This window comes from Trachinotus anak, unplaced genomic scaffold, assembly GCF_046630095.1.
Source record: "Trachinotus anak isolate AG129_WGS33_773 ecotype Australia unplaced genomic scaffold, CSIRO_AGI_Tana_v1 ptg000006l, whole genome shotgun sequence".
Classification (NCBI taxonomy): Eukaryota; Metazoa; Chordata; class Actinopteri; order Carangiformes; family Carangidae; genus Trachinotus; species Trachinotus anak.
The window spans coordinates 1,630,377-1,658,347 of record NW_027273857.1 but is presented as its reverse complement, the minus strand read 5'-3'; the positions used below and the strand labels follow the sequence as shown (position 1 = coordinate 1,658,347).

The following is a 27,971-nucleotide window of genomic DNA, read 5'->3' as shown; positions in this document are numbered from 1 at the left end:
ATCTAATAAAAGTGAAAGTTACTGCGATGAAAAAGCAAAAAAAAAAACAAAAAAACGTCCTTTGGAGCTAAAAAGGCCTCGACATGTTCAGTTTACAGCTGTTTTAAGTTTTTGAGTTATTTTTTACTGTATTTTTTCTATTTACTGTAACTGAATCTGTGAATAACACAAAGGAAACTCATCAAAATTATATTCACATCTTTAATCAACAGTTTGTGTGACTTTCATAAAACCCCCAAAATCAATAAATCGGTTACAAACTACATCGAAGTTCATTGTTCAATAATCACATAAAAAAATTCAACTAGTCACCTGTTGAATTACCTGAATGTTTAAAATGGAGGTTTACAGCAGTTATCAGATAAAAACACGCCTCATATCGCAGTTCACAAAATTATTAAAATAAGAAAAATGTATTTATTCAGTTAAATGTTGAATCTAAAAGTTCATGTGATCAAGTCTCGACTAAATTAAAACCACATAAAGTGTCTAAAACCATAAAAGTGAAGAGGATTTGAAGTCAGACCCGTTTTCCATTTTCCTCCAAGTGGAAAAAAAAGCACTTTTTCTACTGAAGTTCTTAATTGTGTGTTTGTCCTACTGCTCGGCCTCATCTGAACAGTCCCACTTTCTTCTTCTTAGGTTTGGACGGTCGCTCGGCAGGTTTGGACGTGTTGGGCAGAGACTGGAGGACAAGGAGGACAAGGAGGAGAAATTCGACAAATTTTCCACTTCAGCAGAAGTTTCTTTGGAACCTTTGATGTGACAGGACTTTAATGATAAAAGGTGAATATGTGAAGCTGACGTCCTCTTCCACTCCTACCTGTTGTACTGTGGCTCTGTCGGCCATCTTGGCTGTAGTCGTGTCTGTCTGGCCGTTGTGGCTCTGTTCTCTGTCCCTCTCAGCTGTTTCCCTGCTGACAGATCCGACACCTGAAGGATGAGGACACAGACGATCAAACACGCTGTTGATTTAACATGACGCTCGTGGTGAAATCTTCTAAATCAAATCTCGTGGCAGCAGATTCAGGATCAAAGAGAAATGCAGTTTTTTTTGCTGCACCTCATGTGGCTGATTCTGAATGAACTCTGAAGCTCATCAGCAGTGAGCGTCCTCCACTTTAAACCACACACACCTAAAGATGGGGCGAGGTCAGCTTCCTCTGCGGCAGGCGGCTGCTCCTCCTCGACGGAGTGCTCCTCTGACAGTTTGCGTTTTCGCGTGAGCGTGGTTCTGTGAGCGATGACGGAGGCGTACAGGTGCTGCAGGTCGGCGTCGAAGCCCAGAGCCGCCTCCTCAGAACACACCAGAGGAAGAGCCTGATGGGAGGAGACAGACGTTCATTACTGCCAACGCCAGGTATGTTCACCTTCATCTTTACCTCCAGTAACATGGTGTTAAATAAATGTCACCTCAAATGTCCTCTCATCATAAACAACAGAAACAGCCAAACAACTTGTTTTAGATGTTTCAGACGTCTCATTGTGAAAATGTTTAGGCTCAGTTTATATTTTAAGAGCTTATGTGATGGAATTGTGCACCATTTTCTGCTCTGGATGTATTCTTACTGGAGATTTTAGCGTGTTTGAAACCTGCTTTCAGTTCTCTTGTCTGTTTTTGTACATTTCATGTCTTTATTTAGATTCTGCAGAGGTTTCAGGTGTGAATTCTCCTCAACATACATACATCTGTCTGTTCAGTTCTGCAGCCTTGAAGCCAATAAATAAAAAGAAATAATTAGATGCATGAACTGAAAACATGATTTGAAGTTCCCTTTCAGGCGCAGCTTGGTGCCTGAGGGTATGTTTGTTTTATGGCGCTGCTGTGGGAGTCACATGTCTGAGGTGTGATGCAGGGTGTGCTGGGGCTGCGATAAGCCTCTAATCAAAGCTGCATTATTGGCACAGCTGACCACAGGTAGACTGGTGAGCAGGAACAACTGAAACACACACACACACAGCAGCTCCGTCAAACCACAGGCCTGACAGATAAGGGTGCGTGTAAACTCCTGCGACATTATGCGAACACACGGCCGACGCATAGAAAAACACACACTATTCACTAAATCCTGATTTTTTTCTTCCCCCGATGGAGGACAAACTCTCCAAATTAGCTCCTCAAATATTGACCGGGAGAAATTGGTGGTCTCCTGCTCGCTGTCAGGGCAGAGGGGCTCCTAAACACACTTTGGTCAGGTTTCGAGGTTTCGCATTGATTTATTTTTGTTATTTGTTTGTTTAAATATCGTAAAAATAAATGTATGCTCTGCTGAGGCTTAGTTCTGCTTTGGGCACAGAGAAACCAATGTGCTGAGGGGAGAGAAAGCAGCAGAAAGCCGATCCTTATTCTCTCTTTTTATTCCCCCGTCAGTGACCCCCTCCTTCTCTGGCCGCCAACCGGCTCACTTCAGATGATTTGATCTGAAATATTGTGTTGAATCCAGCCGCCCTGAGGTGTATTAGACGGTAGTTTAAAGCCCCTCCTCTATTTCTATAGAAGCCTGTTTCTCCCAAAAAAGAAGAACGAGATTAAAAAATAAAATTTCAAATTCAAATGATCAAAATGATATTATCACAATTTTGACTTAACAGGGAGACTTAATTCAAATGTATCTTATAATTTTTTTGGTATTTTCCTCTGTTATCAAACCCTGTATGTATTTCTACCCCTGTCTGGGCAGACCTAGGCTTCCACACCGCTCTGTATTTTGGGAAAGGTATAAAAGTGGTAACAGGGTGTGAACACAGCGGCGGAGGAGGAGGATTGTTATCTGCTGCTGCCGACCAGGAATGAAATGCCAGACGGAGAATAAAAAGGTGATTACGGCAGGTCAATAACCTCTGGCCCGTTTTGTCGAGCTGAGTAATGTTCTGGAAAGTTCCTCCCTGAACAAAGTCCTCCAACCACAGAGGAAACGAGCAGGGAGGAGGAGGAAGAGGAGGAGGAGCGCTCACCTGGTGGCCACACCTCCAAACGCCGCCCCCCCGCCCACAGTAAAGCATGTGAGGGGAAGGTGATGAGAGGAAAGGGGGAGGGTTGGCAGCGCGTTGGTGTTTCTCTATTATTAGCAGGTAAACAGCTCTGGTTTTAGACTCGCTGCTGCTGCTGTTGTTGTTTTTTAAGCGGGGGGTCTGGTGCCGGAGAGTCTCACACTCACTTTCCCTCCTCCTCGCCTCTGTCGCTGACCTCATGTTTGCTTTCCCTCATTCCTCTCGACCTCATTTTCTCTCCATGTGACCCCAGCTTCCTGTCCCCGATCCAAGAGTGATGTGTCGCTCGCCGTTTGAACCCCGAGGTCTGGAGGTCACGTCCTCGGAGGATTAAACTCCTCAAGGACGAGGTGAAGGTGCAGGGTCTGAACAGGAGGACGACAAGGTTGACTGTGTGTTTTAGATCCTGTCCCAATTGAATATTGACCATTCAATTCAATAGTTTAACATCAATAAATTCCACTGATATATGGAAAAACACGGCAGCATCATCGGTCTCAACCTGTCCCAGGACTCTGCTCTGACGCCATCCTCCCCTTCCCTCCGTCTCCCCCTCACCTCTCCTCTGACCTGGTTTGCTGCCGTCACATCCCCCTTCAGGGTGGTGACACAGAGAAAGAGCCTGATGTCCCATTAGGAGTCAAAATAATATCTCAGGTCCAGTTATTAAAAGGCCTCCAGTGGCCACCGCGGGGCGAACAGCCCACTGTCTCTAATTCAGTTCGATGTGGTGGAAATCTTACGATACGTCACTTTTCTTCTGCCTAAAGAGTCTGAACGAGGTCCTGGCAGGAAGTGCAAAGCATGAATATTTTATAGACTTCATTAATGTGTCACTTGACGCCCTGGTACACCAGGACCTCCATATACAAATGTTTACTGTTGAAAATCTACTGTAATCTACTGAAACAGAAGCATCATTATCAGATTTTCTCTCGTGCTCCAGGTGTCGTCATCGGAGTCGCCTCAGATTCTCAAAATGTGAAGCAAAGCATCAGGTTTTGTTTTTACTCTTTAATATCGACATCAGCCCTGAAAACATTGCACTGTTTTTGAGTTTTGACAAAAATGTCAACTTTTATTTGTATCTCTACACTCAGATTCTGATACTGGCCTTAGAAACCTCGTGTCAGCTCTGGTGTCTGCAGGTTTGAGGGAAAGAGCAGAACGAGCCTTCGCATGACAAAAGTTTCTTGTCTGAACTGTGAAAATTCGTCTTCTGTCAGCTGAGGAAACACCAATATTTGTTTGTGGCTGACATTCATTTTAAAGCTGGCTCGGTTCACCGCACACTTACAAAATGTTGCTGTAACAGGAAGTGTTAAGTGTCACAAATAAAATACAGTATCCCAGGAGGCGGTTCTTGCAAATTGCGCCCCAGCGTGTTCACGTGCCGACAAGTGCCGCTGCCGTGTTTTGTGTTCACTGCTCTCATGTTGCTCGCAGTCTCATGATGTCTTTGCGGGACGCCGCACTCGGCCGGTCCAGGCTGGGGCTCGGCCCAGCGACCAGCAGCTGAAGCAGGGGAGCAGCCAGGCCACAGAGGCCCTAATTACAGAGCCCGAGTGGGGACAACCCTGTGGAAACTGTGTGCAACTGACAGAAGCTCAGGAGGAGGCGGAGGAAGAGCTACTGTACGGAGATGTTTTTGTTTTGCCATCTTTAACTCATCATAGAATAAAACTGCAGCTACAATTTAGGATTATTTTCATTATTTCATGTTAAAAAAATATCAGAAAATTGTGAGAAAAGTCCATCTGAAGTTCCCAGAGCCCAAAGAGACGTCTTCACAGGTTTTATTTGTGTGACCAAACCCAAAGATCTTCAGTTTATAAAAAGAACTGCAGCAGATCTCACAGTGCAGCAGCAGGAGTCAGAGGAAGTTTAACATTTGGTTCAATAAGCTGAATATTCTGTTCAACATCGCTCATATCAGCCTCGCCTACTTATCACCCAGGCCCTGAATTCCTCAGGTCTGTGAGATAAAGAGCTGCTCGCTCTGTTTGAGAGTCAATGATTTACCGAGGAGGAAGAGGAGGAGGCTGCCACCTTCCTCCCCTCTGTGGGGTCCTTGTTCTTTTCCTTTCCTCCTACTCCCTCACTTCTTCTCTCACTTCCTCTGCCCTCCTCTGACAGGCAGCTTGTTTTGAAAGCGTCTTGAAGACCCAGTGCCTCAAACAGCAGCGACTACAACATCATTTATGTTGTGGCTTCAGTTGTGAGTCTGTTTGTGTGACGCGAAGCTTCACAGTTGGTGTGGAAGAACTCCACTGAGCTCTAACACCTTTGTGGCTGTGTTGTATTTATAGCTGATGCAGGGGGTTAGCAGGAGTCCTGCTGTACATACTGTACCTACGCCGTAACACAACACCAACACAACACTACACACGCACATGATCAGGCCACGAGGCTTTGATTATAACTGTATTTACGTTCTTTCTTTTATGTCACATTATATCAAACTTTATATTAAGTACATTAACGATGTGAAAGAAGTGATGGTGGTCCAGTGTTCTTTATCATCCTCAGTGTCCGTCATCTCCACCGACATCACAAACTCACAAACTGTGACAGTATCAAAGCGCTCAGTCCTGCACGGCTGCCTCCATCAGCTGAATGAAAAAAGACGTTTCCTGCTCTGCTCTAAACTTTGAGCCTCTGGGTGAAGCAGACAGATATTAGGATTCGTCTGCTCCTGTCGTGCCTGCGCAGAAAGAGCTACGCAGCATCTCAGGATCATTTTTCATCCGTCTGAGCACATAATCATTACAGCTGCTCTCAGTGGAGACGGAAAACTGCACAAAACTGCAAAGAAGAACAGGATAGTTTCTTGTTCATTCTCATTTTGTTTTTCAAGCAGAAACTGAGCAGAAAAACCTTCAGCTTCAGCAGGACGAGCAGGAAATTTGGAGTAAGGAACGCCACAATTGGAAGCCACAACATTTTGGCTGGAGTGTGTGATTCTGTGCAGCTTGAGTGAGGTGTTTCGGTCAGACGTGGCCACTAATTGTCACATGTCGTAACACTGCAGAGCGGTCGCCGTGGGGCTGTGAAGCGGGAAACGGGCGACGTTCCCAAACGGTGACAATTCAATTCAGAGCTGACAACTGTGACGCTGCGCCGAAAACTGCAAAGCATGCGTCACAGTGAGACACACACACACACACACACACACATTTCTGCACATAAACATGAAGATAAGGAACGCAGCCTCAGTGACACACACACCAACTCTCAGCTCAGAAAAACCAAAAGTATGCGTCACAGCCTGCTCTGTGGACAAGCAGACACTCCCCTCTGCCAGGTCATGAGCTGCTGCCACCACACACACACACACACACACACACACACACACACACACACACACACACACACACACACACACACACACACACACACACACACACACACACACTCCAAATTTAGGTCCTAAGGGAAGCTGATGTGATCCTAAAAGGATTTGAATTTTTTTTTCATCCTTCAGCTCCATGACCAGCTTTAGCCTGTACCCAAGTTAAATCCAAGTGTGTGTGTGTGTGTGTGTGTGTGTGTGTGTATCAGTGGGAAGCGTAGGCTAATTCCACCCATGTAAATGTTGACCTGAGCTGGGTGGGGTGTTTGTGTGGTGACTGGGTGGGGAGGGGCTTTCATGGAAAGCTGCAGTAGAAAATAAAAGCTCCTGCTCCTGTCATCATCGTCTCTCTCTCGCTGCCCCTCTGCCCTTCATTCCCCTTGGTGTGGGCAACAAAGGCCACAAATGGCGCAAGCACAAACACGCACAAAGAGGGGGTGATGAGGCGGATATTTGCCCGCTCTGCTGTCTTTTGGCACTCGGCACGTAAATATCTGCGTAAATGTCAAAGAAGTTCAAGCTCGAGGGAGAAAAAAGTGAAGCTGGTGGTTTTGACGAACACAGGAGACACATAGAGGCTGAGCTGAACCTGTGGCTCTGATCCGTCTGTTAGTCATTCATACAGCCGCTTTTAAAGCAACAGTTTTTGGGAAATAGGTTTATTCATTTCCACTTATTCATTTTCTGGCATAGTTAGAGGAGAAGATCGATATCACTTTGGAGAAGCTGCGTCCAAAGCCAACAACATCCACCTACCAGCACCTCTACAGCTCCCTGATTCACACGTTACACCTCCAGTCTTCAGTCTGCACACAAATGAAAGAGTAGAAACAAGGTGCTGGACGAAGACTAAGTCCTCAGAACACTGAGGGCTCGTGTTGTGTTTACATGTGATTGTTTTTCCAGTCCTCTGATTAATGGTTTCATCTATTAAATCAAAGGAGACGTCTCCAGATGTTTCCAAGCTTCATCTGAAAGTCCTGAAGTTTAACAGCTGGGCAAACTCTATTCACTGAGGAAGACCGTGAGATGAACAGAAAGCTGGTAAGGGGACCTTGAGTTGGGAATGTTTTTCTAACTATCTTGACAAGTGATTTTATTAATTGATTATCAGCTGATCGGCTTGTTGATGAACTCAAAGCAGGTGCACGTTCGTCACAGACGTTTGAAAAAATTATATATCAGTTCTGAGCATGGCGAGAGAACGTTGCCACGGAAACGGACACAGACAGCAACACAAACAAGTCACACACACACACACACACACACACACACAAGCATGCAAAGGCCCTACCCTGATAGATAAATACTACACACACATGCCAAACGCCTTCACCCTTTCTCTGATGCACACACACACACACACACACACAGTGGTCCATGCAGTGTATGTGTGTGTGTGTGTGTGTGCGTGCTCCTCTGTTTGACGCATCCCGGTGACATTTTTCCCGAACACGTTTTATTCCAGTTTGGACTTTGGTCTGGAGGCGGCCTCCTCGCAGCCCGGTGGAATTTGCCATGAGAGAGGAGACTTTGATCCACTGCAGCGTTTCTCTTCTTCTTCTTCTTCTGTGGTCTCTGACTGTCTGCTCGCCCTCCTCAACCATCACACGGTCACCAATAAGCTGAAAACAGAGCCGCCTCTGTGACCCTGATGTAACTTTCCATGACTCCTTGTACCTGAGCTGGAGCCTTTCCACAACCTAAAAATGTGAATCTTTCCCGGTTTGTCCTTTTGCAAAAACAGGCTGTTTCCTCCCTGAAACCACCACATGATGCAAGTGATGAGCTCAACAAACTGTGGATTATCCTGCAGAGTCACCCAGGAAATTTTCCTACACTCAAGTTCTCTGATGTTCATCTTTAAAGGTCACACATTTGAGACTTTGTCCGTTAAGTGTTGAATCCATGAGAAGCTTTGGCAACGACAGGTCAGCGTGTGTGTGACCCTCAGTGACCCTCAGGTGACTGAATGTAAAAATAAACCAGGAGGGAGACAACAGACACACCTTGAAAATTCCACAGGTAGATCTGAAATGTTCAGTCAGTCAGCCACACACACACACACACACAAGGAGTCAGGGGTCAACACAGTCAGAGATGAGAAATTCCACACCTTAATACAGTAAACACACACACATAGAAACTCTGAACACTCAGCTCCTTGCCTCATCCTGATTGGCTGACAGTAACTCGCAGTGACTCTAAAGTGAGTAACGGCAGCCAGACAGAGCTCTGCTTGTCCTTCCTTCATCATTTGGTTCTCGCCGTGCTCGCCACGGTTAACAATCAGAAAACGGAGCAGAGCGCATGGTAAAAACAGAGCTGCGAGGACTCCGGTGTGTGTGTGTGTGTCACTGACCTCTCACCTTCGCAATGAAGTCCTCTCTGTGGGTCTGCTCCTCAAAAACATCCGTCTGCAGCCGCTCTGGGTTCAAACACACACACACACACACACACACACACACACACACACGTTATAAAAGGTCTGCTACAGTTCAACCTTCACTCCAACCACGTGGTTCCCAACCTGTGGATTAAAGACCCTCCATGGGTTCCTCTGATAAATCTGAGGAACCATGTTGGAACAAATCTATTTATGTTTGATCTTTTAAAAACCTTCAAATCAAACAGAAAAAAATACAGTTTTGAACACGTCAAGGCCAAAAGCTGTGATGTCGCTGAACTATTGTTCATCCTGACTGATTGGTTCACACTGATTCTCACGTTAATTCCTGAACGAGCTCATTTAAATGTGGATAAAAAGCAGAGTTTCTGATGATGCTCCAAAAAAAACATCCACATTTCTTAATGTTCTTATTACTGATTTAAAATAAACACGTAAAATACATTTGTGCTGATATTTGCTCCATGTCAGTTGTGTTATATGTGTGTTACATATGTGTGTACCTCTGCTGAGTGTGGCGCCGTTCTCCCTGTAGTCCTGGATCTCTGCGTCCTTCCTCACCAGCAGACCTCCCAGCTGCTCCACCTGCCGCTGCAGCAGGCGGCTCATCGCCAGCAGGGGGCGCACCAGCTGAGCACACACCTGAGGACACACAGGAGGTCCTGTCAGAGAGGCTGTGGGGTTCGACTGCTCCTCCTCAGGCTGGACACACTTTTACAGGTTTCACCTTTTATATCACTTTAATTGTCATTTCTGTCCTTGAAGTCTGGTACAACCGTCCTTAACACTGAAATTTGTACATTTTGTTTTAAGTAAATACATCGACAATGTTCAGATTGGGAATAAAGAGGCCGTATAAAGCATCACAGGTTCAGAGGTCACAACAACGTCACAGCCACTGAAAGTTCAAACCTGACACGTGGACCGTACCAGTGTGACGGGGACGGGGGTGCAGTGGAACTCCCAGTAGAAGGGCAGCCCTGCCAGCTCGCTCTTCAGCCTCATGCTGATGTCGCCGTCCTCCTGTCGCGTCAGGGACATCTGAGCCTCATCGGCAGCTCGCTCGCCGCCTCCTGACAGACAGGGCTGGACCACCTCACACAGGTGGGAGAAGAAAGCTTTGACTGGGGCTCGCAAACGCCTGTTCAGCTCCTGGTGGAAGAAAACAGGATCATCATCATTAAATCTTTTATCTTTTGTTGGCAGATTGAAAGACATAATATTTAATATAATATTTAAAGCTCCACATAGTATAAAGTTAGATGTGTTTTTTGATTGTAAAGCAGGTCTAGTTTCTATATTTCCTGCATTGTCATTGCACTAATGTGTAACTTCATAACAACATTTGTCAGACGCGTCCTTCCTCTCTAAGTGAGCACAGTCACACCTCCTTGGGTCAGTCAGTAGATCTTAAAATGCCGCAACACAGGTGCCACATGTGTACCTGTGCTCGGCTCTGGATGGCAGCCGAGTCCATCCTCTCCTCCCACACACAGGCCATGTCAGTCAGCAGGACGTGGTACGCAGAGTCTCCAAACCAGATCTTAGTCAGGAGCTGGCAGCCGCTGATGGTCACAGGAAGCCAGGGGCGCTGGAGGAGCACGTCAGCTGGGGCTCCGCTGACCTCCATCACAGCAGAAAGTATGAAACTTACACACTAAATGGAAAAGAGACCCACACGCTGTTAGGAGACCGACAGGTGGAGACTTCCACGTCTTGGATGGACCTGAAATGCTCCCGGTTGAATCATTAGGTCACCTGTGGGAGAAAGAAGCAGTACCAGAAGCCTGTGGACATAAAACCTGAGCAGCAGCGAGTGAAATACAACTCCCATGGTGCATCTCAGTGAGGAACATCCAATCACAGAGCTTCTAATTATTTGTCACAAAAACAATCAAACTAGTCCTGTTTTAGGGTCCAGATGACACACGTTTGTTTAATGTGACAGTTCATCAGTGGGGTTCAAAACAAGTAAAAGCTCTTAACAAAATGCATGTTCTGAGATGGCCCTGGAAGTTGATGCCTAGGAAAACCCACACCCAAAACACGGTGCAGTTTTCTTTTTTATCAAACATTTTTTCTTTTCTTCACCTCTGAGGAATGCGCCCCCAAAGCCTGGACTGAGATCTGTTAACGCCGCGACAGACGCCGTCCTGGCCGCATAATCACCACCCTGCTCCAGGGAGACCGCGGTGGCAGCTCCTGCGGGCTCCCGGCTCCTCTCTGCTGATCTGTAATGGGGCTGTTTTTCTGGGAAAGAAAAGAGGTATTTCTCGTCAGTCGCCATTTGACACACAAAGGCGCGATTCAGAGGGTGACTCATGCCAATTTGGAAATCGCAAAAACACCAAATCAGTAACTTTACGACGACAATATACAGCTATACAAAGCTGGAGACGGATGCCAGTGGTTGGAGAGCATCAGGGCAGGATGTAGTCCTGACACGCTGCGTTCTCGCCTGCACCAAAGCCCATTCATAAATCTCAGTATTTAAGGTTCCCTTGCTTCGCAGTAAAAAACCAGTAACAGCACCAACATAAATAAATTCTGTTTTTTTAAACAAAGTTTTCAAGCTAATTCATGTCGAAAGTACGATGGTAAAGAGAACAAATTGAATTTACAAATCTCTGAATTTTAAAGTTTTCTTATTTATTAGCAAATACAGTTATTAGACATCTTATGCTTTTAAACTGTGGCTGAATTTGTATCAGCTATTCTTCGACTCAGCAACTATCTCGCTAACAAAATTAACCATATTTATTGCGAAAATGCCAACATTTAGTCATAAACTGCCTGTTTTGTTGGCTAATTCGAGGCAGAACATGTTAGTTGTTTTTCTGCCGGACTTTCTCTGACATAATTAAATGTTTATCAGTCATTACAGCATCTTATAACACATCTGGAGACACAATAAAACATGGAAACAAGCGCATCCGTACTTTAAATGAACCAGCCTTTGCTACAAGAGAAGCAGCTCCGGTGCCGGATCTTGTTGAGAGCCACGTATTGCAACTCCGTAGTGAAACAACAGCGCGTTTCAAAGGTTCCGCTCATAACAATCCTGCTAATAAATGGAAAATCTCTGTTTGTGAGCGATGGGTTAAGATATACATGGAATACCTGCGAGAGCAACACTTGTAGTAATAAAATGTTGTATTTTTTATTTCAGTTTTAGGGCATTATTTCTTTTTATAATAATAAATTCGTGAACTTAACTGTTTTACAGCTTTCTTACTGGAAATGAAAACTAGTGTTGGTGCCCATGTTTTTTCGGTCCGTAATTTCAACCAACGTTAATTCAGTTCACAAGTGGTTTTAACAATATGCACAACTATATTGCATTAACCATCTTAACCATTTAAAAAAATATATTCTTCTGTATAGATATTTAAATGTTCGCTCGTTCTCATTGCCCCTAAGCATGATGGGAAGAACACTACTGCGCATGCTCACGGCGCCGTATGTATACGGAAGTAACCCGAAATCCAGAAAGTTTTTGCTGCACGCGCCAGCCGGACAATTCCTGCAGGACTGGAAAGGCGCCCTTCGTGCTTTTTATACATCCATGCTCAAAAGTAAGTGATTAATTAATGATTGTAAAAGATTTTCGCAACATATGACCGTGTTTGTGACACGACAAAAATGTCTGCCAACCATTCTTAGAGACTAAAAAAGACGATTGGATTCAGCTTCGCACCAAACAACAGCTTCCGCCGGGTGAGTCCAGCTACACCACTGCTGCTTCGACCTGCTGACTCCACAGGCTAAAGGTGAGTTTTCAGAAAAATAACAGGACTCAGAGACAAGGTAAATTTCAGTTAAGTTGGTAGAAGGCGAAGGGGAGTGATGACACCTGGGCAACCTGACCTTCAACCTCTGGAGCAAGATGAAGGACATGGTCTCCGACGGTCCTGTGGTTCTGGACCCAAACACTGCTGCTCCAGGACTCATCCTGTCTGAAGATCTGATCAATATCAGAGAAGGAAAGGAGCAGCCGCTCCCTGAAGATCCAGAGAGGTTTGATCCTTGCTGCGTTGTCCTGGGCTCTGAGGGTTTTAACTCAGGGATTCACAGCTGGGATGTTGAGGTTGACGACAATGCGTCCTGTGGACTGGGTGTGTCAGTAGAGTCTGTCCACAGGAAGGGAGTCGTAACGCCTGGATCGTGGTTAATATGGTTATATAAGGGTAGATGCACAGCACGGTCACCTCCAGCTCTACTCACTGATCTCCCAGTGCAGAAGAAGCTCCAAAGGATCAGAGTGAATCTGGACTGGAACAGAGGAAAACTGTCGTTCTCTGATCCTCATACTAACACACACATACACACCTTCACACACACTTTCACCGAGAAGCTGGTTCCAATCTTTTCCATTACGGATAATTTTGCAGTGAAGATGGCACCACAGAAGGTCTCTGTGACAGTGGATTAGAGCAGTTAGAAATAAAGAGGATGATTATATTTAGAACATTTTTTTATTATTATTTTTTTTCATTCTTAAACTGCATCTGTTCTCCTGCTGTTCCATTATTGCAAAGGTATAAAGGTATGTTGTTGATCTTTGCATATATGTAAAATGATTTCACTCATTTTCTTGTCTTTATATTTGGATTTTTTTGGCCTTTTTAGTTTTATTGATATTGTGTTGTTCCCAATTTTTTTATTTATTTTTTTTATTTTGACTTTGTGTGGAGCTAGGAAGAGCAGCAAACTGATGGAGATCCAAATAAAAACACTTTAATCAATAACTGCATGTTTGATCATTGTTCAGAATCAACGAACTTTATTTGAAATAATAAAGCTATCAATACAAAAAGAATCAGCAATGACATAGGTACAAGTTCATCTGTCATCTATATTCAAAAACTAATTCAAGTCGAAATAAGCTGGTCGTGACAGCAAATCACACCAAACTACCAACTGAATTTACACATTTTAAACTTTACTGACTTATAGGCAAATACAGTTATGAGGTAGCTCATGATTTTAAACAGTGACTGCATTGGTATCAGCTATTCTTCAACTCGGCCACCATCTCGCTAACAAAGAACAATATTTAATGCAAAAATGCCAAATTTAGTCCTAAACTGCCTGTTTTGTTGGCTAATTCGAGACAGAAGAGGTTCCCGAGCGAAGCTAGCTAAGAGTTTGTTTTTCTGACGCGGTGGGCTTTGTCTTACATACTGACATGTTGTTCAGTAATTATCCGGCCACACCATCTTATAACACATCTGGAGACACAATAAAATATGGAAACCAGTGCAGACGCAGCTCTGGCGCCGGGTCTTGTTGAGAGTCACGGATTGCACCGCCGACGTCAAACAACAACGCGTTTCAAAGGTTCCGTTTGTCGAGCGATGAATGAAGGAATCTGTCAGTGTGTAGCAGAGCTCCGCCCCTCATCTGACTGGCCTGAGATAAACAAGGAAACAGGTTGTTACCAGGTTGTTACCCTTCCACTGCCGATCAAATTCAGCCTCATGACCAAACTAACAGCTTCCTCTGAGTGAGTCCAGCTGCACCACTGCTGCTTCGATCTGCTGACTCTCCAAACACTGAAGGTGAGTATGACAAAAAACAGGGCTCAAAGTGAAAGTAAACTTCAGTGAAGTCAGTGGAGGGGTAAGGGGAGCCATGACTGACTGTACTTTCTGTCTGCTGTGTTTTCAGCTTCACTTACAGACTAAATGGCTTCCAGATCAGAGGAGGATCTCTGCTGTCCGGTCTGTCATCAGGTCTTTACAGATCCTGTTCTTCTGTCATGTAGCCACAGCTTCTGTAAAGACTGTCTGAAGAGCTGGTGGAGAGAGAAACCACAACGACTGTGTCCAGTTTGTAAGAGAAGATCTTCAAGAGAACATCCACCTTGTAACCTGGCGTTAAAGAACCTGTGTGAGTCCTTCTTACAGGAGAGAGATCAGAGATCTTCAGAGGCTCTCTGCAGTCTGCACTCTGAGAAACTCAAACTCTTCTGTCTGGACCATCAGCAGCCAGTGTGTGTCGTCTGCAGAGATTCAGAAAAACACACCAACCACAGATTCAGACCCATCAATGAAGCTGCTCCACAACACAAGAAGGAACTTCAGGAAACTCTGGAGCCCTTAAAGGAGAAGTTAGAGGGTTTTAAACAAGTTAAAGTGGAGTTTGATCAAACAGCAGAACACATTAAGGTCCAGGCCCGACACACAGAGAGGCAGATTAAGGAGCAGTTTAAGAAGCTTCACCAGTTTCTAGAAGAGGAAGAGGAGGCCAGGATGGCTGCACTGAGGGAGGAAGAGGAGCAGAAGAGTCAGATGATGAAGGAGAAGATGGAGGCTCTGAGCAGAGAGATAGCAGCTCTTTCAGACACAGTCAGAGCCACAGAGGACGAGCTGAGAGCTGAAGACGTCTCATTCCTGCTCAACTACAAGGCTGCAGTGGACAGAGTCCAGCAGCGCCCCCTGCTGGATGATCCCCAGCTGGGCTCAGGAGCTCTGATAGACCAGGCCAAACACCTGGGCAACCTGACCTTCAACATCTGGAGCAAGATGAAGGACATGGTCTCCTACAGTCCTGTGGTTCTGGACCCAAACACTGCTCATCCAGATCTCATCCTGTCTGAAGATCTGATCAGTGTGAAACTAGGACAGAAACAGCAGCTTCCTGACAATCCAGAGAGGTTTGATAAATACATGTACTCTGTCCTGGGCTCTGAGGGTTTTAACTCAGGGACTCACAGCTGGGATGTTGAGGTTGGAGAAAATACAAGCTGGTTACTGGGTGTGTCAGCAGAGTCTGTCCAGAGAAAGGGAAACATACAGTCTGGATTATGGAGAATAGGGTTCTATAAAGGTGAATACACAGCACGGTCACCTCCAGCTCCATCCATTGATCTCCCAGTACAGAAGAAGCTCCAGAGGATCAGAGTGAAGCTGGACTGGAACAGAGGAAAGTTGTCATTCTCTGATCCTGATACTAACACACACATACACACTTTCACACACACTTTCACTGAGAAGCTCTTTCCATTCATTTTAACCGGGTATCACCTCCCAGTGAAGATCGTACCCCTGAAGGTCTCTGTGACAGTGGAACAGATCAGTTTCAGATAAAGAGGATGATTATATTTATAATATTTCTTAAGGGGAAAAGTCAGTGAATTTAACCTCTTACGCTATGCCTGTCCTCCTGTTGCCTCGTCATTGCAAAGATATGTGTAGTTTTCTTTTAGTTCCCACTTTCTTTGGTTGGACAGCAGCAGGGGTGCCAGCCCTATGAGAGGACTGCTTCCAGTTCACTGAGCCTCGCCTCTGTTATGGCAAATAAATGACTTTTCATCACATGTATCATTACTATGGGAGGCAGAGGAATAACTAAACATAAGAAACACCCAGCATAGACAACAAGAGAGAGAGAGAGAAGCCATTGGTAACTGCTAAGTGAAAGAAACAAATAATAAAAAATATAAAAGAGCTCCACTTTAACAGTGTGTTGCATTTTTGTTATTATTGTTTTATATTTTTATGTAAAATCTTAATTTGATAAATAACTGGTAACTATAGCAATCAAATAAATATAGTGGAGTGAAGAGTACAATATTTCCCTTTATGTTGTGGAGTAGATGTATAAAGGAACATAAATTGGAAATACTCAAGTCCAGTACAAGTACCTTATAATTGTACTGAAGTACAGTACATGAATATATGTATTCAGTTACTTTCCACCACTACAGAAATACTACTATGTAAAAAAAACAAACAAAAACAGCTTCAAGTCTTAGGAAAACATCCTGTCCCTTTAAAGTGGCCAGCCTCGTAACCTAGGAGACGTTTTGTTTACTTCCGGGTTGTCCTGGTCGAAAACAAGAGGGGCACCTACACGCCCACGACACCGAGCAAAGCGGATTAAAATCCCGCAGAGATGGCAGGAGAGACTGAGGACGAGATACCAGGTCAGTGACAATAGTTTTCTTATTATTCTTCACCTCCTCAGGCTCGTAACAGCCCGTTTAAGATTCTAAACGTTAGTTAGCCGCCATTATTTAGCGAATTAACGGTCCAGATAGTTAGTTAGCTTCTTCTTTAGCCGGCTGGCTAACCGAGAATAAACCATCTATATATGCTTTAATCTGTCGGTTAATGATGTATTCAGCTTGTTTAATCCTCACGACTGGTTCAGTGTTTAACTGTATTAACTATTTATATTCTTCTGTTTTCTCTTTGTGAAGTACTTTAAAAGTTTATTTTGAAACGTAAATGTTAATACGTTATCTATTGGCTTTAAAACCCTCGTATTACTGTATTATAATGATTATACTTATAATAACGTGAAAAGTCAATGTTTGGTTTGGTTTTATTTTGTCATACTTTACATATTCTGACTGAAGTATGTGAAAATAATATTAGTTTTAGATGCACTCTTACTGACCTTTACAGGACTTCCCACACATTTGTAAGGAAAGAACAATTTCGACCTCCTGCTTTTTGATCCACTGCAAAAACTATTTGATTTCTAATGATTACTTACTGCAGTATAAAATTGTCAGATTAATCAGTATCTGAAGCAATAATTCTTCACTTGTTTCCTTCTTCTTCTTACAGAGTCAGGAGCAGTTTTCACTTTTGGAAAGAGTAAATTTGCTGACAACGTCCCCAGTAAATTCTGGCTCAAAAATGACATCCCGCTCAAAATAGCTTGTGGGGACGAACACACCGCCTTAATAACAGGTAGGAGCCATTGTTAAGCTTTTCAACTGTGCTAGGAAAGTGTTAAAAACTGTTGCAATACTCGAGTTTTACCCTGACTACAAGTTTTCATTCTGTTGTTTGGACTGTGTTACTCAACCATGCATGCAAGACATAACAGCTGTTAACAGTTGGCTTTTCCCAACGAGGACATTTTTTCTTGCTTACAATGAAACAATGAGATGAAAAAAAAACATTTTTGCAAAATAGTCGGCCTTGTACAGATGTTATGTATCACTTCAAAACAAATCCTCAAGCTGAAGCATCATAAACACCAGCTCAGGTTGTGCTGTCTGTGTCTCCACAGAAAATGGGAAACTCTTCATGTTTGGCAGCAACAACTGGGGCCAACTCGGTCTGGGATCCAAACTGACTGTGAACAAGCCTACATGTGTCAAAGGTTGGTTTTTAAATAGCTCTCTGTTCCCTATTTTAGTCTAAAGAGGAGTGAGTATTGTGTGTAAGTGCTGCCACTGACAGCTGCCGTCAGCCTCTTCAAAGAGAAGTGAAGAGAGAGTCTGTCAGAGGAGGAGACGCCTCCTTCAGCCACGGCAGGAAACATTTACTCAAGCTCTGCAACATTGTTTGTTCAACGTTTTTTTAACTATTATTTTATTTTTTTATTGATCTTGTTCTTCCAAATTGCTGCAGCTACAAATGCACAGAAAAACCAGTCTATGATTAAACTCCTCACAGCTCACAGACAAAACACAACTTGTAATAAGGAGTAGAAAGTAAACAATACAGACCAGTACTATACTGAGTAGTTTACATGAGATTTTATGGATTCATATTTTGTGCCAGCAGAGACAGGTGTGGTGTCACTTAAACATGATTTCCGTTTATCTTTCATTGCATTGTGGGAATTTTCACATGTAAAAAATTGATTAGAATGTGAAATGAAAAATGCAAAGTAAAAACATTTATAGAATACAAGGTAACAGATAGGGACACGACTTTAGGAGCAGAAGAGTAGAAGAGTCCTTCTGAACAACTGTAATCCCAGTCTGGAGGGTCCCTAATCTGCTGTAATCTAGAGACACACAGAGGGAGGGAGATGGAGAGACAGCAGGTTTCTGTGCACTACTGCTAATATAAAAGTATTAAGGAGGTTTGATTCCCAGCATCTTCTTCTTTAAACCTTTAAGTTCATTAAACTAATGTTGTTTTGTTTGTGTGTTTGGTTTTATATAAGATTGTTCTCGAGTTTACATGGTCATGTTTTTGTTTTTATCAAAGTAAAAATTTAGTTGGGAGATGATTTCAGAAAAGGTCTGATTTTTAAATATGAGCATTAAAGTTCTTGACCTCAGTCACAATGACAAAAGTGCAGAACACCAATCCCAAATTAGTCCCAACTCAAAGTTATTTAGGAGCTTTTCCAGGGTTTTCATTCGTTCATTAGCCAACATGGATGAGAAGTCCTAATGAAATCAACACACCTACTGGCCTCACACGTCAGCAGATCTGTCTCCATGACAACGTAGCAAACTCCCTCCCCTTATGAAGACGTTGGGATGTGGGATGGTTGAAAGTGCAGGAAAAAGCTAGTAAATGGACCCTGAGTTAGGATCTTTGTGTCAGACTTTTCCGAGGTGAAACTGCTTAAAATCATTTGTGTAATTTCAGCTCTGAAGAGTGAGAAGGTTCAGCTCGTGGCCTGTGGAAGGAACCACACTCTCCTCTGCACCGGTCAGTGTCTGAGTGTTTTCAGTCAGTTAAAGATGAATTTTAAACTTCCTGTCTCGCTCACTTTGTTTTCTTCTTCTCTGGTGTTTTCTCTGCAGCTCAGGGAAAAGTGTACGCTTCAGGGGGGAACAGTGAGGGGCAGCTGGGACTCGGCGACTGTGAGGAGAGGACGGCGTTTCAGCGTGTGGATTTCTTTGATTCACATGGACCAATCAAAATGCTCGCTGCTGGTTCAAACACCTCGGCTGCTCTCACAGGTGAGACTCTGCCTCATCGATACTTCACCTGAGATGATGATTTTAATTAAGTGGCGAGACGAGTGTCCTCTATGTTCCATGTCTCCTCTTTTCATTCTCATCAGTCATATTTTAACAGGCTGTTCAGAGGCTTTAGATCAATGACTGTACTTGATCTGTTTATGTTTGCCCCCCCCCCCCGCCCACCGCAGAGAGCGGAAAGCTGTTCATGTGGGGCGACAACACGGAGGGTCAGATCGGTCTGGGGAAGGAGAGTCACGCCTGCTCGCCACAGGAAGTCAGCGTGGGACGGCCGGTCAGCTGGGTGTCCTGTGGATACTACCACTCTGCCTTGGTGACAGGTGAGCAGAGACAAGCTCAGGAGCCACAGGCTGCAGCTGATGTCTCAGTAACTCACTTCAGCATTTCTCTCTGGACTGAGTTTTGGTTTCAGTTGTTTAAAGTTGTTTCCTCTGTGTCTCAGTTGACGGAGCTCTGTACACGTTTGGTGAACGTGACAGCGGTAAACTGGGTCTGGGCACCGACCAGCTGCCCAGACACCGAGTCCCTCAGCTGGTGAAGAGCATCAAGGAGCCGGTGACACAGGTGGCCTGTGGGGGTGGACACACTGTGGCGCTCACAGGTAACAAGCAGCAGACTCAGGAGGTGGACGCTGACCAACCATCAGATCCGGTTTGTCTTCGACTCCTCTCTCTCTCTGTCTCCTCCAGACGACGACGTGTACACGTTCGGCCTTGGCCAGTTCGGGCAGCTCGGTCACGGGACGTTTATTTTCGAGTCTCGGCTTCCACGTCCGGTCGAACACTTCAAGAAGGGCCGGGTCTGTCAGGTGGCCTGTGGAGAGAACCACACCGCTGTCATCACTGGTAAATACTGCCTGATTTTATTATCATCCAGCCCCTGTTTCACTGCCGCCACCAACCTGAGACGCTGCTGTCATGTCTGTTTTCAGACGGGGGTTTGCTTTACACGTTTGGAGACGGCCGTCATGGTAAACTGTGCCTGGGAGAAGAAAACTTTACCAACCAGTTTAAACCAACTCTGTGTCCTCGGTTCCTCAAGTATAACGTTCAGGCAGTAGGTGTTTCACCTGAGTTTAGATTTTATTTCAATTCATTTGTTTATATATTGGAAAGATGAATAAAACTGAGGTTTAATGTGATAATGTTCACAGTTAAATTCACATTCAAATGTTTAATGTATTTGTCTATTTTATTCATCACTGTTATTGAAAAGAACCTCTTGTTCTGTTAAATAAAAAAAACCAAAAATCATACAAATGGTGAGCCGTGTGTGTTGTGCGTGTCCAGGCTGTGTGCGGCGGCTGTCACATGGTGGTGCTGGCTCGGCCGAGGGATCGGAGCTGTGCTGAAGTGGTTCTGGAGGAGGACGACGTGACTGAAGATTACCTGGAGAAGCCCTACGTGGAGCTGCTGGGGGACACGGCCAACTCCTCCACCCTGCAGAGGAGCCTCTCCGCCCGGGTTCGCAGGAGGGAGCGGGTGAGAGCTCGGAGGAGGAGGCAGGAGTCATCCATTGATCAAACAGTGTATCTCACTGCACTGGCAGATTCATTCCCCTCATACTTGTCTATATTTAGAAATAACGTTGTATTAAATATGTAAATATGTTTCCGGGTGAACGACCACGTGACCCCTGGTTAATCAAACGCTCTGCTGATGTTTCCCCACAGGAGCGATCTCCAGATCAGTTCGGCGCCATGTTCCGCACTCTGCCCGCCATGACGCCCGGCTACCTCCACCCGCCGCTGCCCATCTCCAGCCAGACCATCCCGCCCAGACTGCCTCCACCTGAGCTGGCCCACAGAAAGGTGCTGAACGGCACTCACCAACACGGGAGCACAGGGTCAATCCACCAGGGTACCTACCTCTCCTAACCCTCCTCCTCATGTCTCCTCCAGGTTTAGGACACAAGTAAAAGCATCATAAACATTTGATTTTAATGCTCGACACCCTGGGTTCAGAATGCTGTGTATGAACGTTGCTTATCGCTGCATCAAACCAGGCTGAATCAGGAACCATGTGGTCACCCCTGGACCTGACTGGACTAACATGGTGTCCTGTTTTCTGCCTCGTCAGCGCAGGCAGGGGGCGAGACAGACAGCGTCGTGGAGAGCCTGACCGACACCGACAGCGTTAAAGGCCTAGGAGAAACCACAGACTTCCTCAACATGGTGAGAGACGAGGAGATCCCAGAGGCCTTCCCTCTTCCAGGGATGCTGTTCTTTATTTGACCTCTGACCTCTGACCTCCATGTGGACGGCAGCATTAGAGCTGAATGTTAGAGTTGATTTTTGTCAGTAATATCTGCTCATTTCCTCCTTTTTGTTCCTCCTGATAGACACATGTGATGAAGATGGACCCCAGTGATAAAACACTCACTCTGTCTCCAGTTCAGAAGGTAACTTTGTCTGTCAGACACTTAGGAAGACTCGACTGTTCAACATATTGAAGAGTCGACTCAACTTTTATTTCTTTAGCACCTTAAAAACATCTGTTTTGTTGGAGAAGAGTTGAGCATGTGTTGTCTGGTGGTTGAACACTGATTTCTGTACGGTTGTGCTCTGATACATTGATTAGGCTCCTCTCTTTCCTCTTTCTCCCATTATTCCCTCATTAATATCTGATTTTCTCTCTCTTGAGTTGTCTGCATGTCTCTTTCCCGCTCTAATGCATGCTTCTTTTTCATCCTCTTCTTGCTGTCTCGTGCCGGGCGTAGAGGAAGGGTAAGCATGGTAAGACCTTTAAAGGACAGAAAGAGACCCAAACGAGGGAGAGAAGCCTCTCGGAGCAGAGCAGTTTCTCTCTGACGTCCCCGTATCGAAAGAGAGAGACTGTCCTTCCTCGCCAGGCGTTACCCACTGAGCTCCTGAGGAGCCCCAGCGCTCGCTCTCTGGCCTCTCAGAGTCCACAGAGACAGAAGACATCAAGGCAGAACAAAGAGAATCTGATTATGGCCGTGGGGGAGCTGGAGAGGAGGCCCAGTAAAAACAAACCTCCGACTGTGGGGGACATCAGGAAGGCAGCGTCTAAGCAGCGTCACAGGCCAATTCAGGGTAAGAGCCAGCTGATAGAGGTCGGCAGGAAGCAGGAGCCAGGCTCAAAACAAAGTCCTGAAGCAAAAAAGACAGCCTCAGGTGTTGGCTCCAAATCTGAAGTGGCCAAAGTTAAACAAGTGCAGGCTAAAGCTGTGAAAAGCAAACCAACCGTCGTTCAAAGTAAACATCCAGGAGTTAGCTCGCCAGGTAAACGCAGCCACACAGGCTCACCTGGCTTTCACCTGAGTGAGGAAAGCACGAGCAGCTCTCACCTGGTTTCTGAGCTGAAAGGAGACACCAGATCTAAAGAGGACACAGATTTGTCTAAAAAATCTAAGAACGAGAAAAACAAAAAAGCTGCTCAGTCAAAAAAAGAAACTCAGAGAGAGGCGTCAGATCTGGGCCTGCTCGCCGGAGCCGCCTCACTCGCAGCTGGATCAGTGTTAGTGCACGAGGTGGCGTCCAGAGGCCGTTTTACCTCGCTGGGGTCACCCCTGTCTGACAGCAGCCGTGGGGACAGCGCGAGGAAATCAAGAAGCAACGAGTCTGAATCCTACGCTGCTGATTTCAGCAACAAATCAGCGGTCAGCATCAACATCACACCTGCGTCTGAGAGTCGGGACGAGAAGGGAACGAGTCAGGATGAGAGTGAGGAGCAGACAAACTCTGTAACAGTCAAACAGGAGGAGGAGGATGAAGATGAGAAGGGGCAGAGAACAAGTGCGGACGTAAGCGAGGTAGAAGAAGAGGAGGAGGAGGAGAGCCACAGTGGCAAGAAAGCCACAGAAGAAGAAGATGACAAAGACAGTGACACTCTTCAGCCAGAAGATGAGTCGGAAACTGACGTAGATGAGGAGGAGAGCAGGGGGGTGGAGGAAGACGAGACCGCTGCTGAGGAAGAGGAGGAGGAGGAGGAGGAGGAGGAGGAGGAGGAAGCAAGTGGAACAGAAGGAAGTGAAAGTGAAGATGAGACTGAAGGGAAAGAGAGCAGAGGAGGTGATGCAGAGGAGGAGGAGGAAGGTGAGGAAGGGTCAAGCCATGAGACAGAAAGCAAGAAAGGAGAGACTGAAAATGAGGAGGAGGAGGGTGAGGAAGAAGAGGGAGATTTGGAAAGTGAGGGTGAGGAGGAGGAGGGTGAAAGTGAGTCCTTAAAGTCTTCAGAGGAGAGAGAGGAGAGTGATGAAGAGAGTGAGAGTGAGGAGGAGGAGGAGAGAGAGGAGAGTAGTGCCGAAGAGGAAGAGAGTTATGAGGAAGAAGAGAGTGAAAATGAGGAGGAAAGTGAAGAAGAGAATGAGGAAGAGAGTGAGAATGAAGAGCAGGAGGAAGAGGAGGAGGAGGAAGAAGCAGAGGAAGAGGAGGAAGAGGCAGAAGAGGAAAAAGAGAGTGAAGAAGAAGAGGCAGAAGAGGAAGAAGAGGAAGAGGACGAAGAGTCAGAAAAGGAACATGAGAGTGAAGAAGTGGTGGAGGAGGAGGAGGAGGAAGAAGAGGAAGAGGATGAAGAGGCAGAAAATGAAAATGAGAGTGAAGAAGTGGCAGAAGAAGAGGAAGAGGAGGAGATGGAGGAGGAACAAAAAAGTGAGGAAGAGGATGAGAGAGAAGAGGCTGAGGAGGAAGAGGTTGATAATGAAGATGAGGAGGAGGAGGAGGAGGAAGAAGGTGACGAAGAAGAGGAAGAGGAAGAGGTCCAGAAGAAAAAATCTGCTGAAGTCAAAAGACAAAGTGTGAAATCTTCGAGCAAACAGAGGTCAGGGGTCAAAGGTCAGACAGCAGGGGAGTCGGAGGAGTTCTGGGGCGACGTTTTACCTCAGTACCTCAACCTGAAATAACTGAGCTGTGAGACCATCAGTGTTTTCATCGCTGATTAAAGGGAAACTGACATGTACAGTGGGGCCTGCAGGGGCCCAACAGCGGGGCCCCTGAGCTGCTGGACTGTAAGAGAAGTGAGTCCATGTGTTTTCTGTGGAACAACACAGGGCCCTGAGCTTTCTGCTGCTGCAGTGACACTCGGTGCCTTTCTGCTCATATTTATTACATCAGCTCTTCATTCTTTCTTTCTCTGACGTTTTATTCAGATCTGCTTTTGTGATCCCATCATCCTGTGGTGGTAGAAATCTTTCATAAACTGATCATTTGTCTTAAGTTTTGCTTGTAAAGTCTTTGTTTACTTGTGTTGCGGCAGCTTCCTTCTTGTTTTCTCTTCTCTCTTCTCTTGACCTTCTGCTGTGAGGCTCCGTCAGCAGGCAGCGCAGCCAGTCAGTCAGTCTTAGTCTCCAGACACGGTGCCTTGATCTATGGCAAAAACAAAGCTTTACATATTTATGCAGAATGATCCTTTTACCTCCTTTATTTTGCTGTTTTCAATCATTTCTGTCCTCTGTAATAAATATATGTGCTTCCTTCGGTTTGTGTTGTTTTTGTGTGTCAATTCAAAGTACGGCAACTTTCAGAAATTAAATAAGGATAGAGGGTTCTTCCTACATCTGTCTATAAACACACCTGACTGATGCCAGAGGTGATGTTTTCAGTTCACCATAAAGTGAGTCTCATGAAATCACAAAACAACCACTGAAATCTGAGAACTCAAGAATAAAGTTGTGGTATTTTGAATAACCAGGCTTTAATCATTTTCTGATGTCATGAACTTTTTCTCTCAAGTCCCTCTGCTCCAACTTCTGCTTCAAAACATGTCGTCATTTCATGCCAACATCCTCAGATCTGTTGTAACGAGGTCCTTAAAGGTCTCATCCAGTCTAAAGGTAGATGTCCACGTGTTTATGATGATAAAGCAGGCCAAGGTCATAAATACACACAGCCTGTATTCAGAAACTGAGCCTTCAAATCTTCTCAGACTCTGATGTCTGATGCTTTTCCTCTCAGCCGGTTTGTTGAGGGTTTGTCTGGTTTCAGGAGCAGGTGGGGCCTGTTTTCTTCTTCCTGTCGCGTCATCGTTTGTGTTTTATAATCCCAGCTGTAATCCCTTCCCATCATTCCCTGCTGTAGTCCTGTAGTTTACTTTCTTTCTCCAGCACTAAGAGCTTCCATTTCCTGCTGCAGTTTTTCTGTTGTCTTATTCTTTAATCTTACTTTGTGTGTCCTTTCCTCCCAAACCTCCTTTTCAATACATTGTGTTTCCTACAGTGATCAGCTCAGCAGTAAACCGTGCTCAGGCCTTGTATGTGCAGCTTTTCTGCCTCGTCTCAACTGGTAGAAGTAGTGAAAAAAATTATACCCAGTTATTTGATCCTGTAGCTGTAAAGTATAAACATGAAAAACAAAAACTAATTAAACTGAGCCTCATACGACACGTTGTTAATTCTCTCTTTTTTTGTCAGGATTTGATGAAAGGATTTGTTCAAAAGTGGAGCAAAGGTGAGGAGGAGGAAGACGAGAATGAAGAGGAGGAGGAGGAGGAGGATGAAGATGACGACAGTGATAAAGAGGAGGAGGAGAATGATGCGTCAGCTGGGACAGAGGCGCCGTCCTCACAAAGCTTGGAGGAGTCGGCGGAGGAGACTCAGAGTCCTGTAGGTTCACGGAGCTGAAGTCAGTGTTTGATATTCATCTGTTCACTGTTCCAGTCGCCACCAACGTGTAACTTGTGACCTTTACAGAGGCCTGAGGAGCTGAAAGAAGAGTCTGTGCCTGACGGAGAGCAGAAAGGTGACTCACATTCGTCTGTTTCCCCTTCGAGTGGCGTCTGCTCGCTGGGGCTGGGGTCAGGGGACGGTTGGGTTGAGAATCACAGAAAAGAAACTTGAAAAGAAAATCCAGCTGCTGTTACAGTGGTTCGTTGCTAAGTAACAGTTGAGCTACTGTGCAAATTAATGAGGCTGCACGTGTCTAAAGTCGGGGTGTGGAGGAAGAGGAGGAGGAAGCACAACAGCAGGAAGTGATAGTGAAGATGAGACTGAAGGGAAAGGGAGCAAAGGGGGTGATGCAGAGGAGGAGGAAGGTGAGGAAGAAGAGAGGGATTTGCAGAGCGAGGGTGAGGATGAAGATGGTGAAAGTGAGTCCTTAGGAAGAGGAGAGAAAGGAGAGTAGTGCTGAGGAGGAAGAGAGTGAAAAACTTGTAACCTATAAGTTGGGCAAGTTTTTTATTTCCATCATTTTTTCATTTTTACCTGTAAAAGAAAATATAAATGTTCTTCCAGTTTTAAAGAATGTTTTTAGAAATGTGGTCGATGATGTCTGATCTCCACAGCAGCTGAAATCACTGAGGAGCCCGATGCCACAGTTGACGGCACCAAACCAGCCAATGGGACGACAGACATCAGCTCAAAGAGCCAATCAGGCTCCAACAAAAAGGTAGAGGGCTGGAAGTCTGTTTGTGCAGCTCATAAAACGCAAACACCTCCCACAGCTCTCTCCTCTGTCCTCCCCCTCTCTCCTCTGTCCTCCCCCGTCTGTCCTCCCCCATCTCTCCCCTGTCCTCCCCCGTCTCCCCCCTGTCCTCCCCCTCTCTCCTCTGTCCTCCCCCGTCTCTCCCCTGTCCTCCCCTCAGCTCTCCCTCTTCAGACGCCTCTCCTTCTCCAGGTCGAAGCAGGCTAGCGACAGGGACCAAACCCCGGTGGACAGCACCGTCAGCAGGGAGGACGCCATCCAGGGAGAGCCTCCGTCCCCCACCATCACTGGGGGCAGCAACCCAGGGATAAACAGAGGTAGAGCACAGCAGAAATCTCTGCCCCCTGGAGCCAGAGGGCCTCGCTCTGGTGCCTGTGCAGTACTGTGATCCCAGGACTAAACTCTCAGGTGGCCTCAGTTATCTCCAAAAGTCAGACCAAAGTGCAAAAAGTTCTTCAGCAACACTTTACTGTGTTTTCTAGCAGTTCCCCTCGGGGAACACAATCAGTGGTGCGCAGTACCCTCCAGCTCCTCTGTGGCGTTTGAACTCTGCTGGGACTGGTTTTATGTGAATACACTCATCATGTCAGCCTGAATCACAAAGTGAATACACAACAGAGACACTGCAGACTCACATCCATGAAGATCTGTTGTCAATGTCTCTGACCTCAGTCCAGAAACAGTAAACTAACGTCCTCCAGTGTGACATCGCTGTCGTGTTGATAATCAATTAAGTGATTGCCCAAGGTGATGTCCTTCACAACACAAATCACTGCTTCAGTTTCATGCAGACAAAGAAAAGCTGCACAAATTGTTAATATAATATAAAATATATATATTTTTGCTCGCAGGTTATTTCAGCCAGGGTTCATATTATTGAAACCACCTCTGCCTGCTCCTCCATCTGTACGTTCACTTCCTCTTTGTCAATAAATCTATGTCATGGGCTGTGCAGCAGGGGTGATTTCAGAAATTTAGGGCTGCATTGAAGTGTTTTCATTATTGATCAATCTGCTGATTAATTTATTGATGAATCATTCATTGTTTTGTCTTTAAATGTCAGAAAATTGTGAAAAATGTTAATTGAATTAATTTACCATCATAGAAGTTTCAGAAAGATTCAGACTTTAGAAGCTGGAACCAGATTTTTGTC

General features: G+C 45.3%; 3 protein-coding genes across 5 annotated transcripts; 2 read left to right on the top strand and 1 right to left on the bottom strand.

The window, feature by feature from the left end:
* Window positions 1-187: 187 nt before the first annotated feature.
* On the bottom strand, window positions 188-13,165 carry nhej1 (nonhomologous end-joining factor 1). Of its 3 annotated transcripts, none has more exons than XM_071479713.1 (9): window positions 13,080-13,165; window positions 10,842-11,000; window positions 10,195-10,407; window positions 9,681-9,902; window positions 9,254-9,392; window positions 8,713-8,771; window positions 1,137-1,320; window positions 824-933; window positions 188-685 (listed from the first exon to the last, which is right to left on the bottom strand). In XM_071479713.1, the coding sequence occupies exons 3-9, from the start codon at window positions 10,378-10,380 to the stop codon at window positions 611-613; spliced, it is 975 nt and encodes a 324-aa protein (XP_071335814.1). In that variant the 5' UTR covers window positions 10,381-10,407; window positions 10,842-11,000; window positions 13,080-13,165; the 3' UTR covers window positions 188-610. The 3 variants fall into 3 exon arrangements, with proteins under 3 accessions (XP_071335814.1, XP_071335815.1, XP_071335813.1); XM_071479714.1 differs by lacking the exon at window positions 13,080-13,165 and adding an exon at window positions 11,690-11,794 and having other exon boundaries at window positions 10,195-10,508; XM_071479712.1 differs by lacking the exon at window positions 13,080-13,165 and adding an exon at window positions 11,690-11,794.
* rpgrb (retinitis pigmentosa GTPase regulator b) lies at window positions 11,990-26,672 on the top strand. The gene is made up of 19 exons (XM_071479470.1): window positions 11,990-12,325; window positions 12,414-12,520; window positions 16,533-16,680; window positions 17,330-17,455; window positions 17,781-17,873; window positions 19,103-19,165; window positions 19,261-19,419; window positions 19,611-19,760; window positions 19,883-20,041; window positions 20,130-20,285; window positions 20,372-20,496; window positions 20,730-20,921; window positions 21,113-21,299; window positions 21,519-21,613; window positions 21,781-21,840; window positions 22,159-24,300; window positions 25,810-26,001; window positions 26,089-26,203; window positions 26,307-26,672. The coding sequence occupies exons 3-19, from the start codon at window positions 16,650-16,652 to the stop codon at window positions 26,516-26,518; spliced, it is 4,257 nt and encodes a 1,418-aa protein (XP_071335571.1). The 5' UTR covers window positions 11,990-12,325; window positions 12,414-12,520; window positions 16,533-16,649; the 3' UTR covers window positions 26,519-26,672.
* Window positions 14,207-16,165, top strand: LOC139622396 (nuclear factor 7, brain-like). Its single transcript, XM_071479695.1, has 2 exons — window positions 14,207-14,311; window positions 14,421-16,165. Exon 2 carries the CDS (start codon window positions 14,438-14,440, stop codon window positions 15,839-15,841), a length of 1,404 nt encoding a protein of 467 aa, XP_071335796.1. The 5' UTR covers window positions 14,207-14,311; window positions 14,421-14,437; the 3' UTR covers window positions 15,842-16,165.
* Window positions 26,673-27,971: the final 1,299 nt, after the last annotated feature.